The sequence below is a fragment of the Triturus cristatus genome, chromosome 1_2 (assembly GCF_964204655.1).
Source record: "Triturus cristatus chromosome 1_2, aTriCri1.1, whole genome shotgun sequence".
NCBI classification, from domain to species: Eukaryota; Metazoa; Chordata; class Amphibia; order Caudata; family Salamandridae; genus Triturus; species Triturus cristatus.
The window spans coordinates 1,143,007,622-1,143,033,115 of NC_140580.1; the positions used below are offsets into that span (position 1 = coordinate 1,143,007,622).

Below are 25,494 nucleotides of genomic sequence, written 5' to 3' on the forward strand. Positions count from 1 at the left end.
ATCCATGGTGGAGGATGATTGGAGGAAGCTGAGGCCTCACTTTGAGGACACTCACTTCAGTACTCCATCTCAACACCAGCCTTTTACTTTGCCAAGACACACCACAGGTAGAGATTCCCTATGGTGGAGACCCTCTGATACCCTTAGGGTGAGGGATTGCTTAGTGGACCATGAGACAGGGGGTAACCATGCCAGTGCTGGTTCCTCCTTATATGGCCACTTGGGCAATATAGGCTTACCTGGTCAAGGTCAGCCTTATCTCCCTTCGTTTGGGGGGGGGTTGTGTAGGAAGGTGGATATCTGACTATGGTTACCCCCAAATTTTTGCCTAGTGTCTAGCTGGTTTTTCGACTTAGTTGGCCTGAGATCCTGCCATTCAGGCTCTCAGGCTATCTGCTCTCTCTGTAAAATGGACTCCATGTACCCTAGGTACATACCCAATTGGTTGGATCACCCTGTCAGCCCCTGTACCAGTGTACACTAGGTACCCAGGGCATTGGTGTATCCAAGGCCTGCCAGGGGCTGAAGCATGTATTATGCCACCCCAGGCTTGGCCTAACAATCTGACACAACTGGCTGATCACTCAGCTGGGGTAAGTTGGTGTAATCACCTCTTACTTAGGTGTAGTATACCTATACCTAACCTTAAATGGGACACCTGGTAACCTATGAGTCACTCCTATGGCAGGCCTTAACAATCCTGAAGGCAGAGTGCTTGGTTCCATGTGAGATGGTGCTCTGGCATGAGCTGAGCCTGTCTGCAGTGGTCGGAACAACTTCCTTCTACTGTTTCCAGATATCGTCATACCATATACTCTTAAGTGCATTATGAACCTCGCGGTTAAATGCTATCTTTGGTTTGGCTTTATCAAAACATGTCGAGTAAGGTGTCATACGAATTGGAATACTAACCCCTCGCCAATTCTGGCGACGGGGTTAGCATTCCACCCTTCTAGAGGGACACGACATGTACAGTGCCTGAAACCCGGGTAAAATCAGACATAGCCTCAGCTCCACAAAATGGATGCTGCCACCACAGACACAAGTCTGCCCTCCTGCTGCTGGGAGTCCTTCCAGCTTGGGAGGTGTGGACAAAGGGTTTCCTGCCAGGGGAGGTGCATGCACCACCCCAGACAGGATTTTGTGTATTGGTCAGGTAGGGCTTGAAAGAAACCAGACATGCCTGTGGCTCACAAGGAGCCTCGGTGCATATGCCAGTTCAAACCGGTCCTGGGGCACACCAGTCCCGGGCCTGGGGCGAGCTGGACAAAGGATTGGGGGTGTAACCACCCCCCTTCCTGGTCCCACCCATAGGGAGGGACCTAGCAGGTAGTCCGGCCCCTAGAATCCGAATAAAGGTAGGAGCTGTGTCCTAAGACTTTAGACATCCTGGAATCAACTTGAAACTAAGAAGAAGACGGGAACTTCGACATTCTGCTGCACAGAAGACTGAAGAAAATCTCCCCTGTGGTCAGGGAGTGACCACCTTGCTAACGCAAGCACCATCCAGCGAATCACCGTCTGCTTTGCCGCCGCCTCCCGCCGGAGCCCGAGCCCAGAGACTGACAAGACCTGGACCTCCAGACCTCTCACCGCCCGATCCACAGTCCCTGAAAAGAGGAGACCCGTGGAGGCACCGAGACACGTGGAGCCAGCCATCTTGAAACGACTACGACAAGCTGACCGGTGCAACAACCGAGGCTCCCTCCAAGTTGTGCTTTGGGTCCTGAGAAGCCCAACCCTCGAGCAGCATCTGCACCAAAGGTGAGCCCTCCAGCATCTCCACGATCTGCGTGGGGCCCTTCTGCATTTTGCCACTCGACGCGCCTAACCGGTTGCTGGCCCGCTGGCTAGTGGCCATCTTGGCGACGAAATCTACGACAAACACCGCTGGTCTGGTTGCTCCAGACTGGCCCTTGCTCCCCTCCAAAGGAGCAATCCCTCTGACCTTGCTGGTCAGAACCAACAGCTGATTTCCGAATCCTCCTGCAATTGCTTTTGCCAAGGCTTGTTTGCTTCGATCAAGTCGCCGACACCGCCGACAGCGAGAGCCTGCGTGGGACAGCTCGTGAGCCGACTCCTGGACGTCGTCGACCTTCAGGGACCACGTGGCTGCGGAGACAAGCTACCCCTCATCACCTGTTTGCACCCGACATCGCCTGGTACCCACCTGGTGCCACGCTGGTCACTGGCTAGTGACTGTGAACACTGTCCCCTCTGCTTACAGGTCTTCAACATCTCCGATCCACTCTTGGATCCACTGCATCTCTTCCCGACCGACCGCCTGCAGCATCTTTGTCCCAGGCTCAACGGAACAGATAGAAGAAACCCGACGCACTTTGAGGCCTATGCACCCGCTTCCTGTGGGTGAGGTAAAGCTGGTACTCCGGTGCCCATGTGTAGTAATACATCTCTAGTGCCTGTGTTCCAAATCTTAAGTTCCTAGGTCATCCGGAAGATTCCTTTTGCAGTAACTTTGTACTTTTTACGCACCCATTGAAACCTATGGGAGCCCGCGTGTGACTATTTGCTCTGCACACGCCACCCGTGGACCTCCTGGTCACTAACTGACGTTAGCTCCTTGTAGGCCCAGCGATTCTAGAGGCCCTAGGCCTTTTCCCTTTTCTGTTCGTGGTACTTATACCACTATTTTAGTATATGGTTTGAGTGGCCACCAGGGCCTATCCATATAAAGTGCAACTTCTGTGTATTCTACTGTAATCTTGTTTGACGATTTGTGCTCCTGTGCTCATAAAGAGACTAGGGGTTACTTTGAGAAATAAATACATATATATTTTGAATATATATCTGTGTGGTGTCCTTTCATTGGTATAAAAGGGGGTTACTATTGGTAAAACAGCTTGCTTAACACGCTTCACGAGTTTAGCCTCAAAGACTGCTTAGCCTACGCTACCACTAGGGCAGCTGGTCCGAAAAGGTTGACTTACAACCACACCATAAGGGTTGCTTGGCATGGTACAAGGTGATCACTTTAACTAGTGAGCATCATATACCAGGCCAACTTCTCACACAAGAGTAGTAGAAAGAGGTTTAAGATGACTCAGAGAGTTGAGGTAGAGGATATATTGAAAGTTGAAAAATAGGGCAGGGCATTGGATATGCTGAATTAGAATAAAAGTAATAAATATATAGATCAATAAGTTCATGTAAGGTAAATAGATGCATAAAGGAAGGTATAATATATGTAGATTAAAGATGCATTGAATAAACTCTAGCTTTCAGGTGTTGTACTTAAAATTATATGTATCTATATGTGTGTATATATATATATATATATACACACATACACACACATATATATGTATATATACATATATATATTTTTTAAAACAATTATAGGTACGTATCTATAGTACAAATAAATGCTCATATACAGAGAGATATGCTGTATATTTCTATCTGTGTATGGTGGTTATGTGGGGAAGAGCCAATTCTTGAGTAGTTTTCTGAAGATAAGGTGAATGTCTATGGATCTTATGTTGGGGGGTAAAGAGTTCCATAGTTCGGGTGCTTGAACAGAGAAGGATGTGCCACCCATGGTTTTTTCTTGTATCTTGGGATTTTGAGGCGTGGTGCCACTCTAGAGCAGAGGTTACTTTGTTGAATGTGTTTGGTGATTTTATTCCTGAGGAAGAGCGGTCCCGTTCCATGCATCACTTTGTGGGTAATACAAAGCAGCTTGAACGTGGATCTTCTGGCAATCGGTAACCAATGCAGGGATTTCAAGGCAGGGGAGATGTGGTCCTGCGGTTTTATATGTAAGAGTAGTCGGGCAGCCGAGTTCGGAACCTGTTGTAGTCTTCTCATGGTCGTTAAAGGTGATCTGTGGTAGAGGCTATTGGCGTAATCGAGTTTGGACAGAACAAGCAAGATTATAGCCTGGACCTTATGTGGAAATCCCAAATGGGGGAAGATTTGTCGCAGAGTTTTTATAATTACAAAGCTTGATCTTGCTAGTTTGTCCACTTGGGCATTCATCGATAGCTTGGAGCCCATGGTAATTTCGAGGTTTCTTACTTCCTTCGATACTTTAGGCAGTGTTCCCAGATCATCAGGGTTCGTGATGAGCAGGTCATAATGTTTCCTATTGCCATATGTGAGTATTTCCATTTTAGAAGCATTCAATTTGAGATGGCTCCACGTCGTCTATTGATCCACCACTCTGAGACAACTGAAAATTAGTGAGTTTCCAATGTCTTTGGGGTATTCCAGTTGAAACAGTATTTGCGTGTCATCTGCATACTTACAGCATGTGAGGTGGAATTGCTTGATCAGTGCTGATAATGACTTCACGTACATGTTGAAAAGCATAGGCGAAAAAATAGAGCCTTGAGGGACCTCTGCTTTTGTGAAGTACGGTTACCACAAGAAAGGTGGGGTATGGATGACATTAGTTCTGTTCCGAAGGTACAATGTGATCCAGTCTAGAGCAGTCCCAACCATGTCGGCTTCATAGAGTCTTTGTATCAGAGTGTCTTAGTCAACTGTGCCAAAGGCAGCCAAGAGGTCCAAGAGAAGTAGTGCAGCAACCCCGCTGCAGTCAACTGTTTTCTTCAAGTCATCCCAGATGGCAAGGAGGGCAGATTCTGTGCTCTACCTGGACGGAATACCATTTGGAAGCCTGAAAGTATGGCATTATCTTCAATGAACTGTGACATCTGGGCGAATGCTGCTCTTTCCATCAGTTTGCCTTCGAAAAGACTGTTTGTAATCGCCCTGTAGTTGTCAGGGTTCAGCAGGTCCAAGTTTGTTTTCTTCAGTAATGGGCGTATGTATGACTTTTTGAGTTGTGCTGGAAATATTCCGGTAGTTACGGAGTTGAGGATTTGGAGACCTTGAGGGGGAGCTCACCGAGGTGCTGGGGTGGGAGATTCCTCACGATCCGAAGCATGCGATCTTGGGCATCACAGATGGGTTGGATGGGTCCAGACATGAAAAATAGTTTTACACTACAGCAATGGCGTGTAACACTACAGCAATGGAAATGTCCTGACCCTCTCACTGTGGGTAAGTGGCGGGCAGGGGAAAAACAATGTAAGCAGCACGTGGTTGCCCCAATAAGTCTCGTAGGGTTTGGGGGAAGTGGTTGGGTGGCTTTGTTTAGTTGTGTAGGGGATTCTCCAGATGCTGTCCTCTTGATTTGTATGTACTTGACCTTTGAAATGCCCAGACCATTGTATGAATTCTTTTGTTATCATGGAACCTTGATGATTGGCTGGTATTTTTTGTTAAAATCAATAAAATGTGTTTATCAAAAAAAAGGAGTTGAGGATTTTTCTTACTGGAGTGGCAGCAGAGGTTGTTAGAAGAATTGTCTTGAAGGTTTGCGGTGGACATGGGTCAGAAGGGCTGGTCCATAAATTCGTCGTGTGAAATGTGTTGGAAGGAAAGGAGAGGATGGGTTACAGTATTCTTGGATTGTCGTTTTGTAAAAGGGCGCCGATACTTTGTCTTTGTTTTAAGCATGAGTCCAACGTGTCTGCTTTGTCCGTGCAATGATTGGTTGGTTTGTCTGTGAAATCTTGAGCAACCTGATGAGCTCCTTCTAGGCAATTTGGTTTATAAAAAAATCATTGAGAATTTTATAGACTTCTTTATTTGCAAATTTAGCATTTTGAATTCTGTCTGAATAGTATCTTTTCTTTGATTTTTTGATAGCTGACTTGTATAATCTGTTAATTTTCTGTAGCCGCAGTCTGTCTTGATTGGTGTGTGTTTTGAGTCAGGCACATTGCAGCTTTCTAATTTGTTGTTTTATCTCTGTATTTCTCCAAGGTGTTTGTTTTCTTTTTTTCTTTTGTGTGATTTTTAGTGGTATCAGGACATCAAAAGCTTCTTGTAGCAACTCAGTTTCTTTAAACAGAATTTATTGTTTCTAGATCCGTACTGGATGTTAGTTTTGTTTCGAAGTGTTCCAAATTGAGTTTGTTCCATGGTCAGTAGGTGGATGCAAGTAAGGTGGTTTTACGTGCGTCGCTTAGTGTTGTTTTGAGTTGGAAGGCAAGCAAATGGTGGTCTGACCATGTGACTGGAGTCATCATTTGTAAGGTAACTAGTTCTGTATTAGCAAAAATGACATCTGGGATGTGTGTCTAGCGAGGTGCGCGGGTTTGTGGACGATCTGATGTAGGCTCAGTGAGTCTAGGCCAGCGGAGATTGTTTTGGGATGGGGCATATTGGGTTGTGGAAACCAAATGTTGAGGTCATCCAGAACGCATAAGTCGGAGTGTAGTGTTATCAGGTTTGAAACTGTGTCTGCAAGTGTGTCTGGGAATGTCGCATTACTAGGTGAAGGTCTGTAAAAGAGCAGGAAGTTACTGGAAGAAGACGGTGTAGGATTGCATTTGGTGAAAAGGGCCTCACAATTTGTTATGTAGATGTCGTCAACTTTAGTGATATGCAATGTTTGGCTGAACACAACAGCTAGGCCACCTCCTTTTTTGCCTACACGAGTTTGGGTGATAGTTTGATAGCCTAGAGGAACTGCTTCATGCAGGACTGAAGCCATATCATCTCCTAACTATGATTCAGTTATGAATAGTATGTCTGGTTTTGCATCAGTAAGAAGGCTGTAGATGTGATGCTGTTTTTAGAGTGCAATCAAGAATGTATTACTAGACAGTTTAGAGAATGTGCTTGATAATAGTGTAACTTTGTTTTGCAGAGAAATTAGCAGTATTTTGGGTAGAGGTGTGGCGCAGCGGCCAGGGCAGCTGACTCCGGAACACAGGGCTCACGGTTCGATCCCCGGCACCGGCGGCATGTTAGCCCAGCACCATGTGGACTCTGGGAAATAGCTGGCTTAATCTTCCCGACAGCCCCCAGCACCTCGAGACTCTTAGGTGTGATTAGTTCATGCTTTACAAATACTGGGTTTATTTTGTGGGCTTGCAGCAGCTGTGTCCTTAGTGTTCGTATAAGATATATGAGGATAGCAATTGTGTATCTTTTCTGTAACGTGTTCCTCGTCCAATGGGCTAAGAAGGCATTTTGATAGGTCTGGGGTGCAGGAGGTGGAGACGGTGTTTGAGATCTGTATTGTTTTTTGGTGTAACCTTGTCGTGCAGTAGATGGCACGTGGTGCCTTCATGTGTGCAGCTAACCCAGTATATTCTGCCTCAGCCTGTGCTTCTACCTCATCTGCTGCCTCCACATGTGCTGCTATCTCCGTTTGTTGCAACTCAGCACATGTTTCTATTTCAGGCTGTATTATTGCTGCGGCCTAACAATAAGGAGCCAAAGGGGAAATGAAAAGACTGGGTCGTCCCCCACTCAAAACAGTTTTCCAACAAAAAAGGACCCAATCCATTCAGTACAGGACTATTTTATACACTGTGTAACAAAAGGAATCGAGAGGTATCAGATTAACCTCTTCAAAACCAACCCCTGTTTAGCTGAAACTATGGGGTGGATTCCCAATTTACCAGGCACTGTACTAATTTAAAAAAAAGGTTTCGCAGGAACCCTAAATCAATGTAGCAGTCACTGTGTTCAAAAGCAATTTTTTAATATATTTTTTATATATATAAACATGTGTGATGAAAACAGTTCATTCACAGGGATACAACACCCCACACCGTGAAAAAACAGTGAAAAAACAGTGAGAAAAAATATGTGCCGAGCAAGGAGGCACCTCACGTGCGCAACACCTTAGCGGGCTGACACTGGTTAGATCATCACCAGTACTGCCATGTTTCTCATCATAGGTTGCCACCTTGCTCAAAGAAAATTGAAAAATTCGACCAACAACAAAAAGGTGAAAGTATGTGAACAACACACACCGTAGTCCTGAATTAAAATTGATAGAGAACCATGGCCATCATAATTTTATTCTTTTGCTCATGGGTCAATTCAAAAGTAAAAAGTGCTGTATTATAACAGACAGGAAGTCAAAAAGCCGACATGTTTCATTGCCTTACTGTTACGGCAATTTCTTCAGGGCAACAGGACTCCATTCACCTTATCAGCACATTTGCAATGAACTACTTGTGACCGTTGTCAGCTCAGGTTTTTCATACCAGCTCGACAGCGTGTCAGACAGGAACCATAAATTTTGCGGTGATCCTGTACTTCTACTGTGGGCATTCGCACAGTTTTCACGTCCCGAGCTCAAGCTCACTGTGTGTTGGATCAGGATGAGGCGGCAGCAGCACACTATGTGTTAGATTAGGATGAGGCAGCAGCAGGAAACTGTGTTGGATCAGGATGAGGCGATAACGTTGGATCAGGATGAGGCAATAACATGTTGGATCATGATGAGGCGATGACATGTTGGATCAGAATGAGGCGATGACATGTTGGATCAGGATGAGGCAATGACATGTTGGATAAGGATGAGGTGGTAACAGCACACTGTTGGATCAGGATGAAGAGGTAGCAGTACACTGCGTGTTGGATCAGGATGAGGCGGCAGCAGAAAACTGTGTGTTGGATCAGGATGAGGCGATAACGTTGGATCAGGATGAGGCGATAACATGTTGGATACGGATGAAGCGATAAAGGCACACTGTGTTGGATCAGGATGAGGCGGCAGCAGCATACTGTGCTGGATCAGAATGAGACGGTAGCAGCATACTGAGTGCTGTATCAGGTTGAGGCAGTAGCAGCACAATGTGTTGGATTAGGATGAGGCGGTAACAGCACATTGTGTTGGATCATGATGAGGCAGCAGCAGTACAGTGTGTGTTGGATCAGGATGAGGCTGTAGCAGCGCACACAGGAGACTCACTGAGATAGCAGCACTCTGTGTGTTGGATCAGGAGGAGCTGAAAACATGTTGAATCAGGAGGAGGCAGTAACAGATCATTGTGTTGGATCAAGATGAGGCTCGGGACGTGAAAACTGTGCGAATGCCCACAGTAGAAGTACAGGATCACCGCAAAATTTATGGTTCCTGTCTGACACGCTGTCGAGCTGGTATGAAAAACCTGAGCTGACAACGGTCACAAGTAGTTCATTGCAAATGTGCTGATAAGGTGAATGGAGTCCTGTTGCCCTGAAGAAATTGCCGTAACAGTAAGGCAATGAAACATGTCGGCTTTTTGACTTCCTGTCTGTTATAATACAGCACTTTTTACTTTTGAATTGACCCATGAGCAAAAGAATAAAATTATGATGGCCATGGTTCTCTATCAATTTTAATTCAGGACTACGGTGTGTGTTGTTCACATACTTTCACCTTTTTGTTGTTGGTCGAATTTTTCAATTTTCTTTGAGCAAGGTGGCAACCTATGATGAGAAACATGGCAGTACTGGTGATGATCTAACCAGTGTCAGCCCGCTAAGGTGTTGCGCACGTGAGGTGCCTCCTTGCTCGGCACATATTTTTTCTCACTGTTTTTTCACTGATTTTTCATGGTGTGGGGTGTTGTATCCCTGTGAATGAACTGTTTTCATCACACATGTTTATATATATAAAAAATATATTAAAAAATTGCTTTTGAACACAGTGACTGCTACATTGATTTAGGGTTCCTGCGAAACCTTTTTTTAAAATTAGTACAGTGCCTGGTAAATTGGGAATCCACCCCATAGTTTCAGCTAAACAGGGGTTGGTTTTGAAGAGGTTAATCCGATACCTCTCGATTCCTTTTGTTACACAGTGTATAAAATAGTCCTGTACTGAATGGATTGGGTCCTTTTTTGTTGGAAAACTGTATTATTGCTGCTTCAGATAATATGACCACAGAGCCTGTTCTGCCTCATCCTGATCCAACATGCTACCACCTCATTCTGATCCAACACACTGTGCTGCTACCGCCTCATGCTGATAACGCCTCATCCTGACTCAACACAATGTGCTGTTACTGCCTCCTCCTGAATCCAATATGTTTTCAGCTCATCCTGATCCAACACACAGAGTGCTGTTATCTCAGTGAGTCTCCTGTGTGCGCTGCTACAGCCTCATCCTGATCCAACACACTGTGCTGCTGCCGCCTCATCATGGTCCAACACAATGATCTGTTACCGCCTCCTCCTGATCCAACATGTTATCTCCTCATCCTGATCCAACAGTGTGCCAATACGGGCTCCTTCTGATCCAACATACAGTATGCTGCTACCGCCTCATCCTGATCCAACACATTGTGCTGCTACTGCCTCAACCTGATACAGCACTCAGTGCGCTGCTACCGTCTCATCCTTACCCAGCACAGTATGCTGCTGCCGCCTCATCCTGATCCAACCCAGCGTGCAGTTACCGCCTCATCCGTATCCAACATGTTATCGCCTCATCCTGATCCAACACAGTTTTCTGCTGCCGCCTCATCCTAATCGAACACAGTGTGCTGCTGCCGCCTCGTCCTGATCCAACACACAGTGTGCTGCTACCACCCCATCCTGATCCAACACGCAGTGTACTGCTACCACTTCATACTGATCCAACACAGTGTGCTGTTACCACCTCATCCTTATCCAACATGTTATCGCCTCATCCTGATCCAACATGTTATTGCCTCATCCTGATCCAACATGTTATCGCCTCATCCTGATCCAACATGTTATCGCCTCATCCTGATCCAACATACAGTGTGCTGCTACAGCCTCATCAGGATCCAACACACAGTATGCTGCTGCCGCCTCATTCTGATCAAACAGACACTGTGCTGCTGCCGCCTCATCTTGATCCAACACAATGATCTGTTACTGCCTCCTCCTGATTCAACATGTTTTCAGCTCATCCTGATCCAACACACAGAGTGCTGCTATCTCAGTGAGTCTCCTGTGTGCGCTGCTACAGCCTCATCCTGATCCAACACACACTGTGCTGCTGCTGCCTCATCATGATACAACACAATGTGCTGTTACCGCCTCATCCTGATCCAACACATTGTGCTGCTACTGCCTCAACCTGATACAGCACTCAGTATGCTGCTATCGTATCATTCTGATACAGCACTCAGTGCGCTGCTACCGTCTCATTCTGATCCAGCACAGTATGCTGCTGCCGCCTCATCCTGATCCAATACAGTGTGCCTTTATCGCTTCATCCGTATCCAACATGTTATCGCCTCATCCTGATCCAACGTTATCGCCTCATCCTGATCCAACACACAGTTTTCTGCTGCCGCCTCATCCTGATCCAACACGCAGTGTACTGCTACCACTTCATCCTGATCCAACAGTGTGCTGTTACCACCTCATCCTTATCCAACATGTCATTGCCTCATCCTGATCCAACATGTCATCGCCTCATTCTGATCCAACATGTCATCGCCTCATCATGATCCAACATGTTATTGCCTCATCCTGATCCAACGTTATCGCCTCATCCTGATCCAACACAGTTTCCTGCTGCTGCCTCATCCTAATCTAACACATAGTGTGCTGCTGCCGCCTCATCCTGATCCAACAAACAGTGTGCTGCTGCCACCTCATCCTGATCCAACAGGCAGTATACTGCTACCACTTCATTCTGATCCAACAGTGTGCTATTACTACCTCATCCTTATCCAACATGTCATCGCCTCATCCTGATCCAACATGTCATCGCCTCATCATGATCCAACATGTTATTGCCTCATCCTGATCCAACATGTTATCGCCTCATCCTGATCCAACATGTTATCGCCTCATCCTGATCCAACGTTATCGCCTCATCCTGATCCAACACAGTGTGCTGCTGCCGCCTCATCCTGATCCAACACACAGTGTACTGCTACCACTTCATCCTGATCCAACACAGTGTGCTGTTACCACCTCATCCTTACCAACATGTTATCACCTCATCCTGATCCAACATGTCATCGCCTCATCATGAGCCAACATGTTATTGCCTCATCCTGATCCAACGTTATCGCCTCATCCTGATCAACACAGTTTTCTGCTGCTGCCTCATCCTAATCGAACACACAGTGTGCTGCTGCCGCCTCATCCTGATCCAACACAGTCTGCTGTTACCACCTCATCCTGATCCAACATGTTATCGCCTCCTCCTGATCCAACATCTCATCGCCTCATCATGATCCAACATGTTATCGCCTCATCCTGATCCAACATGGTATCGCCTCATCCTGATCCAACATACAGTGTGCTGCTGCCGTCTCATCCTGATCAAACACAGTGTGTGCTGCTGCCACCTCATCCTGATCCAACACTCAGGGTGCTGCTATCTCAGTCAGTCCTGTGTGCGCTGCTGCCGCCTCATTCTGATCCAACACTCAGGGTGCTGCTATCTCAGTCAGTCCTGTGTGCGCTGCTGCCGCCTCATTCTGATCTGCTGCTATGCGTGTTGCTGCCCCAGCCCTTCCTTTCAAGTCTGCTGCCGCCTCAGCCTATGCTGCCTCATTCCATGTTACCTTGATGAAGGCTGCAGTCTGCTCCTGCCGCCTCGGTCTCCCGTCTGCTCCTGCCTCAGTCTGCTAGGCCTCATGTCCAGCTAGCTTTCTGCTCGTTCTTTTCTGCTACATTTCTACCTCTGTTTGCGGCTGTTGACTACGACTATAGTGCCTCATCCCATGTCATCATGCTGTGGCTGCTGCCCCAGTCTGTCCTGTCCTGCTGTCTGCTGCTGCGCATCTCTCAGCATGTGCTGTGACCCCCGTCTCTTCGGCCTCAGGTGTCCTACTAACTTAGGTCCTGGTTTAGATCTCAGCGGACGGGTTACTCCGTCACAACGGTGACAGACATTCCCTCCGCCGAAACACAGATCCAAAAGAATATAATGGGATTTATTTTTCGGCGGACGGATATCCGTAACCATTGTGACGGAGTGACCCGTCCGCCGAGATCTAATTCAGGCCATTCGTCTGCTCTACTTTATTCTGTTCTGCGTCCATTCCACCTCTTTTCGTGGGAGTTGGTTCAGTCCATCATGCCTCAATCCAACCTGCCTCTCTGTGTTGCAACGCACCTCAGTTCCACCTCATATGCTGCTGAATCTGTGTGCCCTGCCTCACTCCCCCTGGCTCCCTCAGTTGGTACAGCCTGCAGTGTATCTCCTTACTTCAGCATGTACTGCTCCTGCACTGTACATGTTCCGCTTGGGCGGGAAGGAGTGCAGGCTTGTTGCAACAGCGCCTGGATACCCTCACGGGTGACAAGCAGAGCTATACAAACCCACCTTACATTACAACTTAAAAGGTACACAACTACATTCTGCACACAAACCACAGCAATGCATTCTGGTTATATTGCATAAGATCCTTCAACAAACTGCTCAGGAGCGAATTCCTTAAAAACGAGGGTATTTATTTACTCTGATTCTTGCCCCACCTCGGAGAGGATTGAACCCTACACCACAGCAGCCATCAAAGGCAGAATCAAGCTTCAGAACACAAGTGCCCTGCACTGTCCTCAAACAGCAAGGCGAAGACCCGTGCAATGAAACCGGTCAGCACGGAGTAAAGAGAGACATGGAAGCTCACCTTGAAACTTGTAGACCGTGCTGATGATGCCCAGGACGTCCATCTTCAGCTTCTGCTTGGGGTCGGGCCCACGAGGTGTGGGGACCCCCTCGGCGGGGCGCCTCCGCCGCCCAGTCTTCCGCCTCACCCGCAGTAACATGCTGGTGGTCGGGAAGCGGTTGGCACACACAGGATGGCAATAGGGGTCTTTAGGCCGGAAGTACAACTCGAGTCTCTTGGACGGGTCAGCATGAACCTATTGGAGAAAGGGGAAAAGAGTAGAGAAGTGAGGAGCCTCACATATACATACACACACATGTTTACATATATGTATATATACACACACACATGTATACATTTAAACATATATATATATATACATATACATACACACACATGTATACATATATATATACACACACATGTATACATTTAAACATATATATACACACACATACATACACACACATATTATCTACTGGCGGTCGCCAGTAGATAGTTATAGTTAGGACCGTGTTTCCATAGGAAATCCGCAACATTCTATTTGGAATAACTTTTGCGTCGATTGACGAATCCTCGCGAAATTTTCAAAATAGGTGGGGCGCTCCGCTCCGCTCCTTCCCTGAAAGTCTCGGGGGGATTCGTCAAGCGGGGGCTGAGAAAAAGGGGGGGTCCCAAAACGCGTTTTCCCCATGCATTTTCCCATAGGACCTTTAGTCCGCGCTACAGCCCGAACGGCTGAACAGAAAACCTTGACATTTGGCAGAGAGGTAGTCCTCAGGTCAGGGATGTGCCTTTTGCAGGTCTGGTGTAAATCTGTTCAGTATTTTCTGAGAAAATAGCATTTAAAAGCATATATATATCTATAGGCGCGCACCGTGCGCGTACGGTAAGCGCACCCTGCCGTGCACGAGCGCAATTCTGATTGGTTGTTAGATCTTAGTAAACATTCGAATCGGTCGAAACCAGGAAGTGTCGGCCGCCATTTTGTCTCTCGCAGTCCGAGGGAGGTGAAAAATAAAGGTGGAGAACATGAAAAGGGGGCAGGGTGGACAGTTCCTGACCCCCTAGCCATTGTCAGGGGGTCCCCAAAGGCCCCCCAAGGGCCATAAATGTTTTTAATATTTTTACGAAAAATCGCGGAGTGCGCTTACCGTGCGCGCACGGTAGAAACGTGAAAATTACGCGAACGGCCACACACGCCCACGGTACGCGCACGGTGAAAAACCTTAAAAAAAAAAAAAAATTTAAATAATAAATACATAACTTAGCATTTAAAAAACTGTACAAATTCACTGAAAAAACCATAGGTTTCACACACGTTATAGTTAGGAATTAGCATTTAAAAAACCTTGCAAATTCACTTAAAAAACCATAGGTTTCACACATGTTATAGTTAGCTGGACATTTCCCTCGTAAAAAACCAATGAAATTCCCCCGTTATAGTTAGTAAAGGGAACTATAACTCACGCGACCGCAATCCACTGCTGATGACGTCAGATATTACATCACTGATGACATATGTGTCTTTCTGTAAAATAAATATTTATTAAATATGTATAGCTAAAGGTTAAAGGAAAGACAAATGGGTAAATAAGTGAATAAATACAGTGATGTAATATCTGACGTCATCAGCAGTGGATTGCGGTCGCGTGAGTTATAGTTCCCTTTACTAACTATAACGGGGGAATTTCATTGGTTTTTTACGAGGGAAATGTCCAGCTAACTATAACATGTGTGAAACCTATGGTTTTTTAAGTGAATATATATACACACACAGGTATACATATATATACACACACACATACACATATATACACACACACAAATATATATATACACATATATATACACACACACACACACACACAGGTATACATATATATACACACACACGCACACACACATATACATACATATTAGGTTACGCACTGAGAAAAACACACTCTTTGCATCTTAAGTTTTGATGCAAAATTCTTTAATTTTCGTCCGTCTTTGTTCAGACACGAAACAGGTTGTCTTCAACTTTGGTATAAGTAACATTTGAAGTACATCATATGCTTGAGCACAAAATTCTCTTCACATAGTAGTGGTACAGAACAGCCAAGCCAACACGTGTTTCACGAAATTAATTCGCTTCTTCAGGGCTTCAGAATTTCATTTCCATCATACTAATAGTCTTCTCAACTCTTGATAAAGGAATCCCAGATTCATCCTGGTAATATGCACTGTATAGTATGGACTTCCAATATCAGGAAAAACGTCTGTTGCCTCCCATCGATACGAACACCAATCAGTTATTCAATATTATATAAATACACACACACACATATGCATACATATTATATATATATATATATATATATATATATATACGAAGTATTCATCAGTTTCTCCACAAACAAGAATACACGAACTCCTCTTCGTCGGTGAACACTCTTTATTTGAAAAAGTATAAGACTCTCCCTTCTGTCATGACGCGTTTCGCCACCGGAGTGGCTTGGTCACAAATAAAACGAGAATCGTTTTGGAGGACGCAGGAATCGAGTACCAAGGAGCAAGATAGGCAGCTTGGGAGAAATATTCGGTTTAGGAGGTGTGCATTTACAAGAGCGCAGGGATTACACCGCTTGCTTTTGTTTACACAATCAAAATATTCAGCTCAACCACCATGACCGCTGATGCGCTACGAAACGTGAAGCAGCGGCTGAGTCAATGTTTGATGATGCCCCCAGTTTATCGCAACCAGTAGCGGGACCAAGTGGTTCTTCACAGGAAGGCAATGCGAACATTAGAAACGTGTTTAAACAATTGAAAAAACGTATGCGCATGGAACAGGCTAAGTGGTGGGAACACAAGTCATTGAGTAGATACTTGGAGGTGAGTCGTATTCTGAGAGGACTGCACATAATGATTGCCCCCAGTTACGAAAACCCAGATCCATCAATGTTACGTGACTGGGCGGATTGCAATCTTGAATCCTCACAACGATATTGGTCAAATATGCGGAGAGTGACCGAACTAAATTACAAGAACAGATTGATGATTTAAATCAAGAAATCAACAAAGTAGACGTCACTCCAACTATTACCAAATGTCAGGAAGAATTGTTGTTCAGATTATCCAAAGAAGAGGAAATAATTAAAAAAGAAAAACGTATAAATTCCAAAGAGATAAACATGACTATGAGCAGGGTCAAGTGTTTACATTTGCCAAGAGGTACGAAGCTTTGAAAATCAACAAGCAAATCCCTCAACGTGACAATATACAATCCAATGACAGAGAGATAACAGTTCTATCAACCTCGGCCTCTGATTTAAGCTCTGCAGTCGATAACGAAGCCGAAAACGACCACACAACAATGTCTTCTCGTTTGGGGTTTCGCAAGTTCACCTTGGCAGAAGAGGTCAACTGCCTTCGACAATACAGGAATCAAATGCTACGACCACACAAGCAGGCATTTCAACAAAACAAAAACGAAACGCCATGCGCTGAGAAAGGCGCAAATGCAAACGGAGGAATTATACACAAGAAAACTAAGTACAAAAAGAAAGTACAACGGAAATAGGAGGAAGATCGAATACTGTGGTCAACCTGACATCTATGGATTTAACAAAAGCTGAAGTACTATTACTGGAACTGGGATTATTATATAGTCCAGAAAGTAATTTTGACTACACAAGGACAAGAGTTGACATATATCAATTTATTCGAAAATTAAAACTGAAAAAATATTTTGTGACTAATGATTGCAACAATAAAAAAACATCCATACTTCCCGAATCGTCGCAAGTGAAATCTGACAGTGCACTAACAGTAGCGGATGCAGAACTGTTAGCCAATCTTCATTCACTGGCAGATGAAAGTACAGCTAGCGGCACTACTGTTGGTAGTCCCAGTGGCAATACGTATGGGACAGTTAAAACTAATTTCAAACCAAAGTCCAATTTTCAACCTATGCCTGCAAGAGACTCTGTGGACATCTTTGGAGAATTGTTGACAGTAGAAATAAAAAACCTCAAAAATAAAGTAACAAGAGCGCAAAAGAAGTACAAATATCAACAAAATGAATACAATAAATTGATGATTAAATTACAAAAAAATGAACAAATCATTATTCGAAACTCAGACAAGGGAGGCAACATTGTTATCTGGTCACGCCAAGAATATATGAAAGATGCAGCACTACAATTGGATGACAACAACTGCTATAAAAGATGTAACATGCAGACGGTTAGAATGTCATGGAATGAATTTTACTCCAAGTTGAATGTGTGGCGCAATGCGGGGCTGTTGAGTATGCAGGAACTAAAATTCTTGAAAAATGATTATCCTATAATGCTAGTTTTATATCTGATCCCTAAACTGCATAAAAATATCTCAAGGCCTCCTGGCAGACCAATCATTTCAGCAAGAGGAGGTCTTCTAGAAAACACTTCAAAGTATATAGACTTTTTCTTGCAAGACTATGTTAAGGAATTGTCTTCCTTTGTTCAAGATTCTGGGGACTTCTTAAGAATTTTGAAGTCATTTGAATGGGACTCTGAATATCTTTTAATGTGTCTTGGTGTAACTTCACTATACACATGTATCCATCACAAAGACGGCATCCGAGCCATAGAACATTATTTAAGTCCCAGACCACTACACCTGTGTAATCACAACAAAATGTTGATAACAATGATTACTTATTGTCTTAACAACAACTATTTCATGTTCTAAAACCAGGTTTTTCAACAAATAAGGGGAGTAGCTATGGGGGCATGTTTTTCCCCCAGCTACTCCTTCCTTTTAATGGGCTGGTGGGAGGAACTGATTTTAAATAGAGAACATAAAACAAGTGTAGATGGTCATGTTAAACTATGGCTTCGCTATATTGACGATTTATTTGTCATATGGCATGGCACTGAAGATTCAGCCCACATTTTTGTAAACGAGATTAATCGAAACAACATTAATCTTCAGTTCACGGCCAACATCAGCAGTACTAATGTGTATTTTCTAGATGTAGAAGTTTACATTAAAGATGAAAAAATTGAGACAAGATTGTACCGTAAACCAACAGCTGGTAACAGTTTACTACATGCAACTAGCCACCATCCTCAGCATCTAATCCAAAGCATACCGTATGGTGAGATGCTGAGGATTCGACATGCATGTTGTGATATTGACGACCTTGCACAGGCACAACTTGCAAGCAAAATAAGATTTCTTGAACAGGGCTATAAAGAAAAAATCATTGATATGGCAATAAAGAAAGCCAATGCCTTGGATCGAAACAAACTATTACACAATTATTCAAAACAACGGCTTATACCTGACCCAAATGAGTCTGAAACCAGGCTCATTCTCACATACAGTCGTCAACATAATTCTCTCCGAAAAATCATCAACAAAAACTGGCCAGTTGTTAAAACCGATCCAGTATTAGGTAAAATGTTACCCAAAAATCCCTGCATTACATTTAGAAAATCAAAATCAATGCGGGCTTCACTGGTTAAAAGTAGTCCGAAACTTTTAACACCGACAAATTGGCTGACCGCACGTAAAGGATTTATAAAATGCAAAAGTTGTCGTGCTTGTCAGTTTGCTGCAAATAAAACTTCTTATAAAACACAATTTTCTGAGGAAGAAGTCAAAATTACCAAGTTTCTGACTTGTCGCACGGAGTTTGTTGTGTATGTGTTGGTTTGCTCTTGTGGGCTGCAGTAGGTGGACAGTACCAAGTTACAGGCAAACAAGCGAATACTGCAACACATGAGAGCAATCACCAACTCTGACCCCACATACCCTATAGCCCGCCGTTTCAATGACATTCACAACAATGATTTGAAACATTTAAAATATTTCCTGATTGATTCCATTTTCAAGGCGAGGGGGTAACAGAGAGGCTAAACTGAGACGTTTAGAAACTCAATATATAGTGGAACGTGACACTAAAACCCCGAACGGACACAATTCAAGTGAAGATCTGTACACATGGCTATAATTCACTTGATCGTAACATTTATGATGTCCTAGAAAAATGAAGCTCTCAAAACTAACAATATGATTTTTTACATTTAAAATATTTTTTTAAAAATGATGTTATTGGGAGCAACGGGAATTAAATATGACAACTTAATTGTTTCCTTAATTTGACATGTTCTCCTTACAGTTATATTCAAGATAAATTACTCTAGTCGCTGCTAAATTCAGTCTTATCAGTATTTTTAAACAGAGTTTTTAGAAAAAATTCATAGCTGTTTTCACAAAAAACTCATGTATACATTGTCACTAATATATGTTTTTTATCATCAATCTTAGCACAGGGATCTGTACTTAGGTAAGCACTCTTTTCACTATTAGTACGGTAACACATTTAGATATATTTACATACATAAACCCTTCCTTTTTTTTTTAGACATGAATTATAGGTTGCAGATTTAATTTAATATCTACGTGACTGTAAAATACACATCTACCAGATGATTGAGGGCTGCAATTGTGCAAAGAAATAGGTATTCTACCTTAAAATTTCCATCAATTACAATGTTTCGCATCAATTCTCTTTTGTTTTTAAAAAAAGCACATGAAATTCTATAGATAAGATGGGTTTCTTTCATGCTTTTATGTTTTGATTCAACATTGTAAACAATTTTAAGATAATTTTACAGTATTTTACTCTAAGATGTGGTCTTATGTATTTAAACAATTATTTATGAGATGGATCTCCCCCCCTATTTTTAACATTTTACATCTATTTATACATTTTTCTGAATACAACAGTGATTTTACTGATGTGTGAATTATATATATTTATGGCAGATGTTTTGCACAATTACAATTGATTGTAGCACAAAAGACACGTAGAGTTCAACCAACAAATGGTATTTCTTCCATGTCAATTTATGTACTTATCACGTGTTTTGCACTTGCACTTTAAATGTTGTATCTTGGCTTCAGTACCACGTCATGTGATCAAGGCCGTCTCAGGCCAAAACGCGTCAGGGCGAGCGTGGTGTTTTGAGCTAAAATAATACTTCACGCACGAAGCTGGGTTTGTGCTCTGTCCTTTTTCCACAAAAGGATGTTACGAAGAGCGGCATCTGATATATATATATATATATATATATACACACACACACACACACACACACACACACCTATGCATAGACATATATTCACATGTATGCATATACACACACATATACACATGTATAAATACATATACACATGTATACATATATACCCACATGTATACATACACACACGTATACATAAATACATATATACACACACGTGTACATACATATATACGCATACACACACGTTTACATACATATTTATATATACACACGTGTACATATATATACAAACACGTATACATACAAATATATATATATATTCACACACACGTATACATACATATACACACATATACATACATATACACACACACGTATACATACACACATGTATACATACATATATACACACGTATACATACATATTTACACACATGTATGTATACATATATACACACACATGTATACATATACAGACACACGTATACATACATATATATACACACATGTATACATATATGCACACACATGTATACATATACACACACACATATATATATATATATATATATATATATATACACACAAATATACATATATATATATATATACACACACATATATACACACACACACACACACCCCTCTTCAGGTGAATATTAAGAATACTAGAAGTCACACAAGTGTCCCTCTTGCATCACCATGCTGAATATGACAGAACGTCTTGGTGACCAATAAGGTGCTTGTGATGTACAGTTTGGGATGCTCTTCTCTATATGTAAATAGAACAGAGCATCCCAAACCGTACTCTACAAGTGTTCTGGTCACACACCTTACATTGCACCCTCCTCCATGTGGTCTGGTCACACAACACCCATTGCACGCACATGCCTGAGGTCTTGTCTCATGCTTCCCACTGAAAGCACCTGGCTGTGGTCTGGTTGCCCACATCTCCCACTGCACACACCTGCCTGTGGTCTGGTCACACTCTTGAATGTGGTCTGGTCACACTCCTGCATGTGGTCTGGCCACACGCCTGCATGTGGTCTGGTAATACACCTCACATTGCACACACCTGCATGTGGTCTGGTCATATACCTCACATTGCACAACCTGCATGTGGTCTGGTCATACACCTGCTATTGCACATGCCTCCATGTGGTTTGTCACGCACCTCCATGTTGTCCGGTCACATGGTCCCCATGCTGACAATTCTAGCTTCACCTCATCTAGAGGCGATCTGAATATTCAGAATAGAGCGTCGACAACTTTACATTGCAAGCGCATTATAGGTCACCAAGAAGTTCTATGGCATATTCAGCATGATGCAAGAGTGTGACTTATAGAATCCTTAACACTCACCTGAACGGGGCACATTACTCCATATAACACCACTATCATGAGAATGGCATTCCACCTTTGAATTACGAGTTTCTTTGAAGTGTTTGAAAATAGTATTTTCTGCATTTAGAAGTGCGGCTTTCTACAAATTAATATGCATCCATGTTATTTTTAATTGGAGTGGATGGTCATAATCTATTTTCTTCAGGTCGGGACTGCGTCAGCTAGCACATGAGCTCTCACTTGTGAGGCTTTTGCATTCAATAATGGGCTTGGTACCCAACCATTGCTTACCATTGGTTGGCATCATTGCCACTCTTCTTTGCTGCCTTCTCATCAGTGGCATAGCAAGGTCAGGTGGAATCCGGTACCGAAAATTTCTTGTCACCCCCAGCTTGACAAAATGGCAAAAATGTGTGTTTAGAATACATATTTTTGGCATTTTGTCATCCCCCTCAGTGAAGACACCCGGGGCAGCCCGCACCCACCACACCCCCCTTCCTACACCACTGCTTCTAATTGGACAGCTCTTGCCATGCTGATATCTGGACGGTTGTTTTCAGATTATTTTTGCTAGTTTGTATCTGCATGAAGGTTTGACCTGGCCCACTCTGCAGGGTCATCCCCAAACTTTTTGCCTTCACCCCTCCTGTTTTGCTCAATTCGTTTTTTTGGCTTTAGGACTCTGCACACTATATCATGGCTATCCAGTGCTAAAGTGCTTGTAACTGCTCCTTTAAACATGTTAAAATTGGTACATTTTATTTACGTATAAGTTCCTAGTAAAGTGGTACTACATGTCCCCAGGGCCTTTAAATTAAATGCTACTAGTAGGCCTGCTGAACGAGAAAATGGGCAACCCAATAAATCCTTGGAGGCTTGGGTATTATAAACTCAATGTCAGGTAACAGTGTCTACAAGGGATTCTTTTTAGTTTTAAAAACTAGTGGGCCTGCAGCACCGATTGTGCCACTTAAGTCTCCGCACTGTCATTCCAGCAACAATCGTCCACGACATCCGACAGGATCTTCGCACTATAAAAACATCTGTCTGTGACACCCGGTCTGCTCTTTGCTCTACAGCGACGACCATCCAAGACGCTCTTCCTGATTCTCGAGGCCTCCTCCATCACGGATGGAAATCATATCTCTGGACCTTAAAAGGTAAGTTTTTCTGTGGGACTAGTTATAACTACACAGAGGTGACTGTTTAACATATATATAACCCAGTGGCAGTTCCCACTGGGTAGTTATAATTAGGATAATTTTTCCATAGGAAATACCTTTTTGTGCTGCTAATAACTTTGGTGCCGTTTGATAAATCTTAACAAAAAGTGCTACTTTGTGACTAGCTTCCACATGGAAAGTTTTGGGGTGATCTGTCAAACGGAGGCCGATATAAACGGGCGGTGGGGTCCCAAACCACATTTTTTCCATTAATTTTCCTGCAGGTATTTTAGACACAGGTACAGCCCAAACCACTGAACGGATTTACACCAAGTATGGCAGAAAACTAGATCTTGGATTCTTTGGTTTCCCCATTGAAGTGATCGCAATTTTAAACGGGATGGTAGCTAAACTAAAGCGTTATTTGTGTTAAAAATAGGGAGTCTCTCGTCTGGACCAGGTGTGCGGTATGTATGCCCCACCCCCGACATAACCACACTGTCAGCCACATAGCCCCCTTCCCCCATCACCAGAAACCCTCAACCACACCCCAGACTCAATTTTGCAAGAAGGTAAAATTGTTAAAAAAAATTGGTTTATGTGGGTGATTCCAAGGTTCAGGTGAGTAAGTCATGTTGACCAGCTATCATTTTTTACCTTTGTATTTTGTGATGCAGTCCTACTTCTCATAATCAAAAACACAATTGCAAGTTGCAGCACGCACAGCTAAAACATGGTGTGACTAAGCTACTCACTATGGAACCTCTGATGTGATCTAGTGCTTTAAATTAGCAGGTACTGTCCGGTCCTGTGTGCCAGTACTTCTGCTGCAATACATGTAATGGAAGAGTAGCTGCACTTCTCAGCACTGTTGCAATACATTTAATGGAAGAGTAGCTGCACGTCTCATGAGCAAACAGGTACTCTGGACAGCGAGAGCCAGCACTGCTATTTTTCAATTTAAACTACTGATGTGAGGCAAATAATGTGGATGGTCAATAAATGATTTTAGGAGGGTGAAACAGGTCTACAAAAATAATGCTTACCCCCACTGAAGTGTATAGAAGCGTTCTATATCTTTAGGGGAGTAAACTGGCTGCGACCGCCAGTTGACAGGCATGCTTACCCGGCTGACCCCTTCCTCGCCCCCCAGGGTCTCCAGCATGTTGACAACGCTCCGCAGCACTCCCGGGTACTCTACGCAGACCATGGGTCGCTGCCGGTTCAGGGTCAGCACTGCTGAGCCGGACTCTGGAGGTCCCGGGGAGGGTACCCCCGTATCCTCAGCCTTCTCCATCAGCCTGGGCTAGCCTGACTCCCTGTAGCAGGCATGGATGCTGCGGACGGATTAGAGGGGGGGAGATCCGCGGCACCTGCGCACCCCACTAAGCCGCCATCTTAGAAAGTGGCAAGAGCAGTGAGGGGCGCGGATGTTTTAAAATAATAACAATTGTATTTGCATAATGTCATGAGAAAAGATAAATCCGTTCTAAGAGTATCCTTGTACTAAAAACAGCGAAGCGATTATTATATAATCAGAAGTTTAATAATTTATTGATTAGAGTTACATTTCTTTAACTAATTAACGGTATTTACTTCACTGAATGAAGCATTATGCAAACTTTTTACTTTTTTCGGGAATCTCGGATTTGTTTTAAAACAGCTGGGATGCTTGGTCCCATACAGTGAAGAATACAATATGGCCGCCACATTCTTCTTAATGTGGGCGATGCTGTCAATCGTTGTAAACACTTCATTGGGTGTCCGTTCTTTACCTCGATTACGCTCCCTTTGGCTTTTGCTTTTTAAACGCTATGCTTTGATCTAATAGAACGGGTTAATTTATTGGCTTTCATGGAAGCCGACAAAGGACTTAGTCCAGTACCAATTAGCTTCCGACAGGCAGCAAGACCACGATTGGAACGTTCCTGGGCAGTACCGTTCCGACTTCTAGGGTGCGCTAGACTTTGTCATCCTCCCACACATTTATTTTTATTTTTGCAGATTTATATAGCGCAAACTCGACCCTAAGGTATTGGCGCTTGTTACGTTACACAAGGACACATTCATATTTTTGGTAAGCACGGGGAGATTAAAGTGATTTGCCCAGAATCACAGGATGTGGTTTCGTCCCCAAGGCTCGAACCTTGGTTTCTTAGCTCCAAAGGCAGCAATCTAGCCGTGAGACTACATTCTCTCCCCACATTGAGGCGTTCTGTCAGTGACAGGGAGGCCGAGGGATTAAATATTTAAGATGCTCGTTTTGACACGTTGTTATCTATATTAGTTGTATTTTAAAGTTATAGCAATTTATTTTTAAAGACGTTCTTATGTTTTATGTCTTGAATTTGAAATACGTTATTATAATTTATGTCGCTTTTTTTACTGAGTAATCTGTACGTGCTTGTAACATATTTTCGCGTTTCAAAGCAATTTACAACAAGCATTGGCATAGCCAATAGGTTTTGCCTTTGGGACCTTATAAGTGTTTAGCCATGCAACAGTTAATGTTGTTGCAGTAAGGATATTGTGCTGCTTAACTTAATACTTATAAGG

At 43.5% G+C, this 25,494-nt stretch overlaps 1 protein-coding gene across 1 annotated transcript in view; it reads right to left on the bottom strand.

The window, feature by feature from the left end:
• The window catches only part of GTF3C5 (general transcription factor IIIC subunit 5), an 85,400-nt gene extending 61,055 nt beyond the window's left edge, over positions 1-24,345 (bottom strand). The window contains exons 1-2 of the mRNA XM_085613900.1: positions 24,065-24,345; positions 13,386-13,620 (exon numbers count right to left, since the gene is read on the bottom strand). Of these exons, the coding sequence (XP_085470026.1) occupies positions 13,386-13,620; positions 24,065-24,235 (406 nt within the window). The 5' untranslated portion in view covers positions 24,236-24,345. The remainder of the gene's footprint in view (positions 1-13,385; positions 13,621-24,064) is intronic.
• Between the last annotated feature and the right edge of the window lie 1,149 nt (positions 24,346-25,494).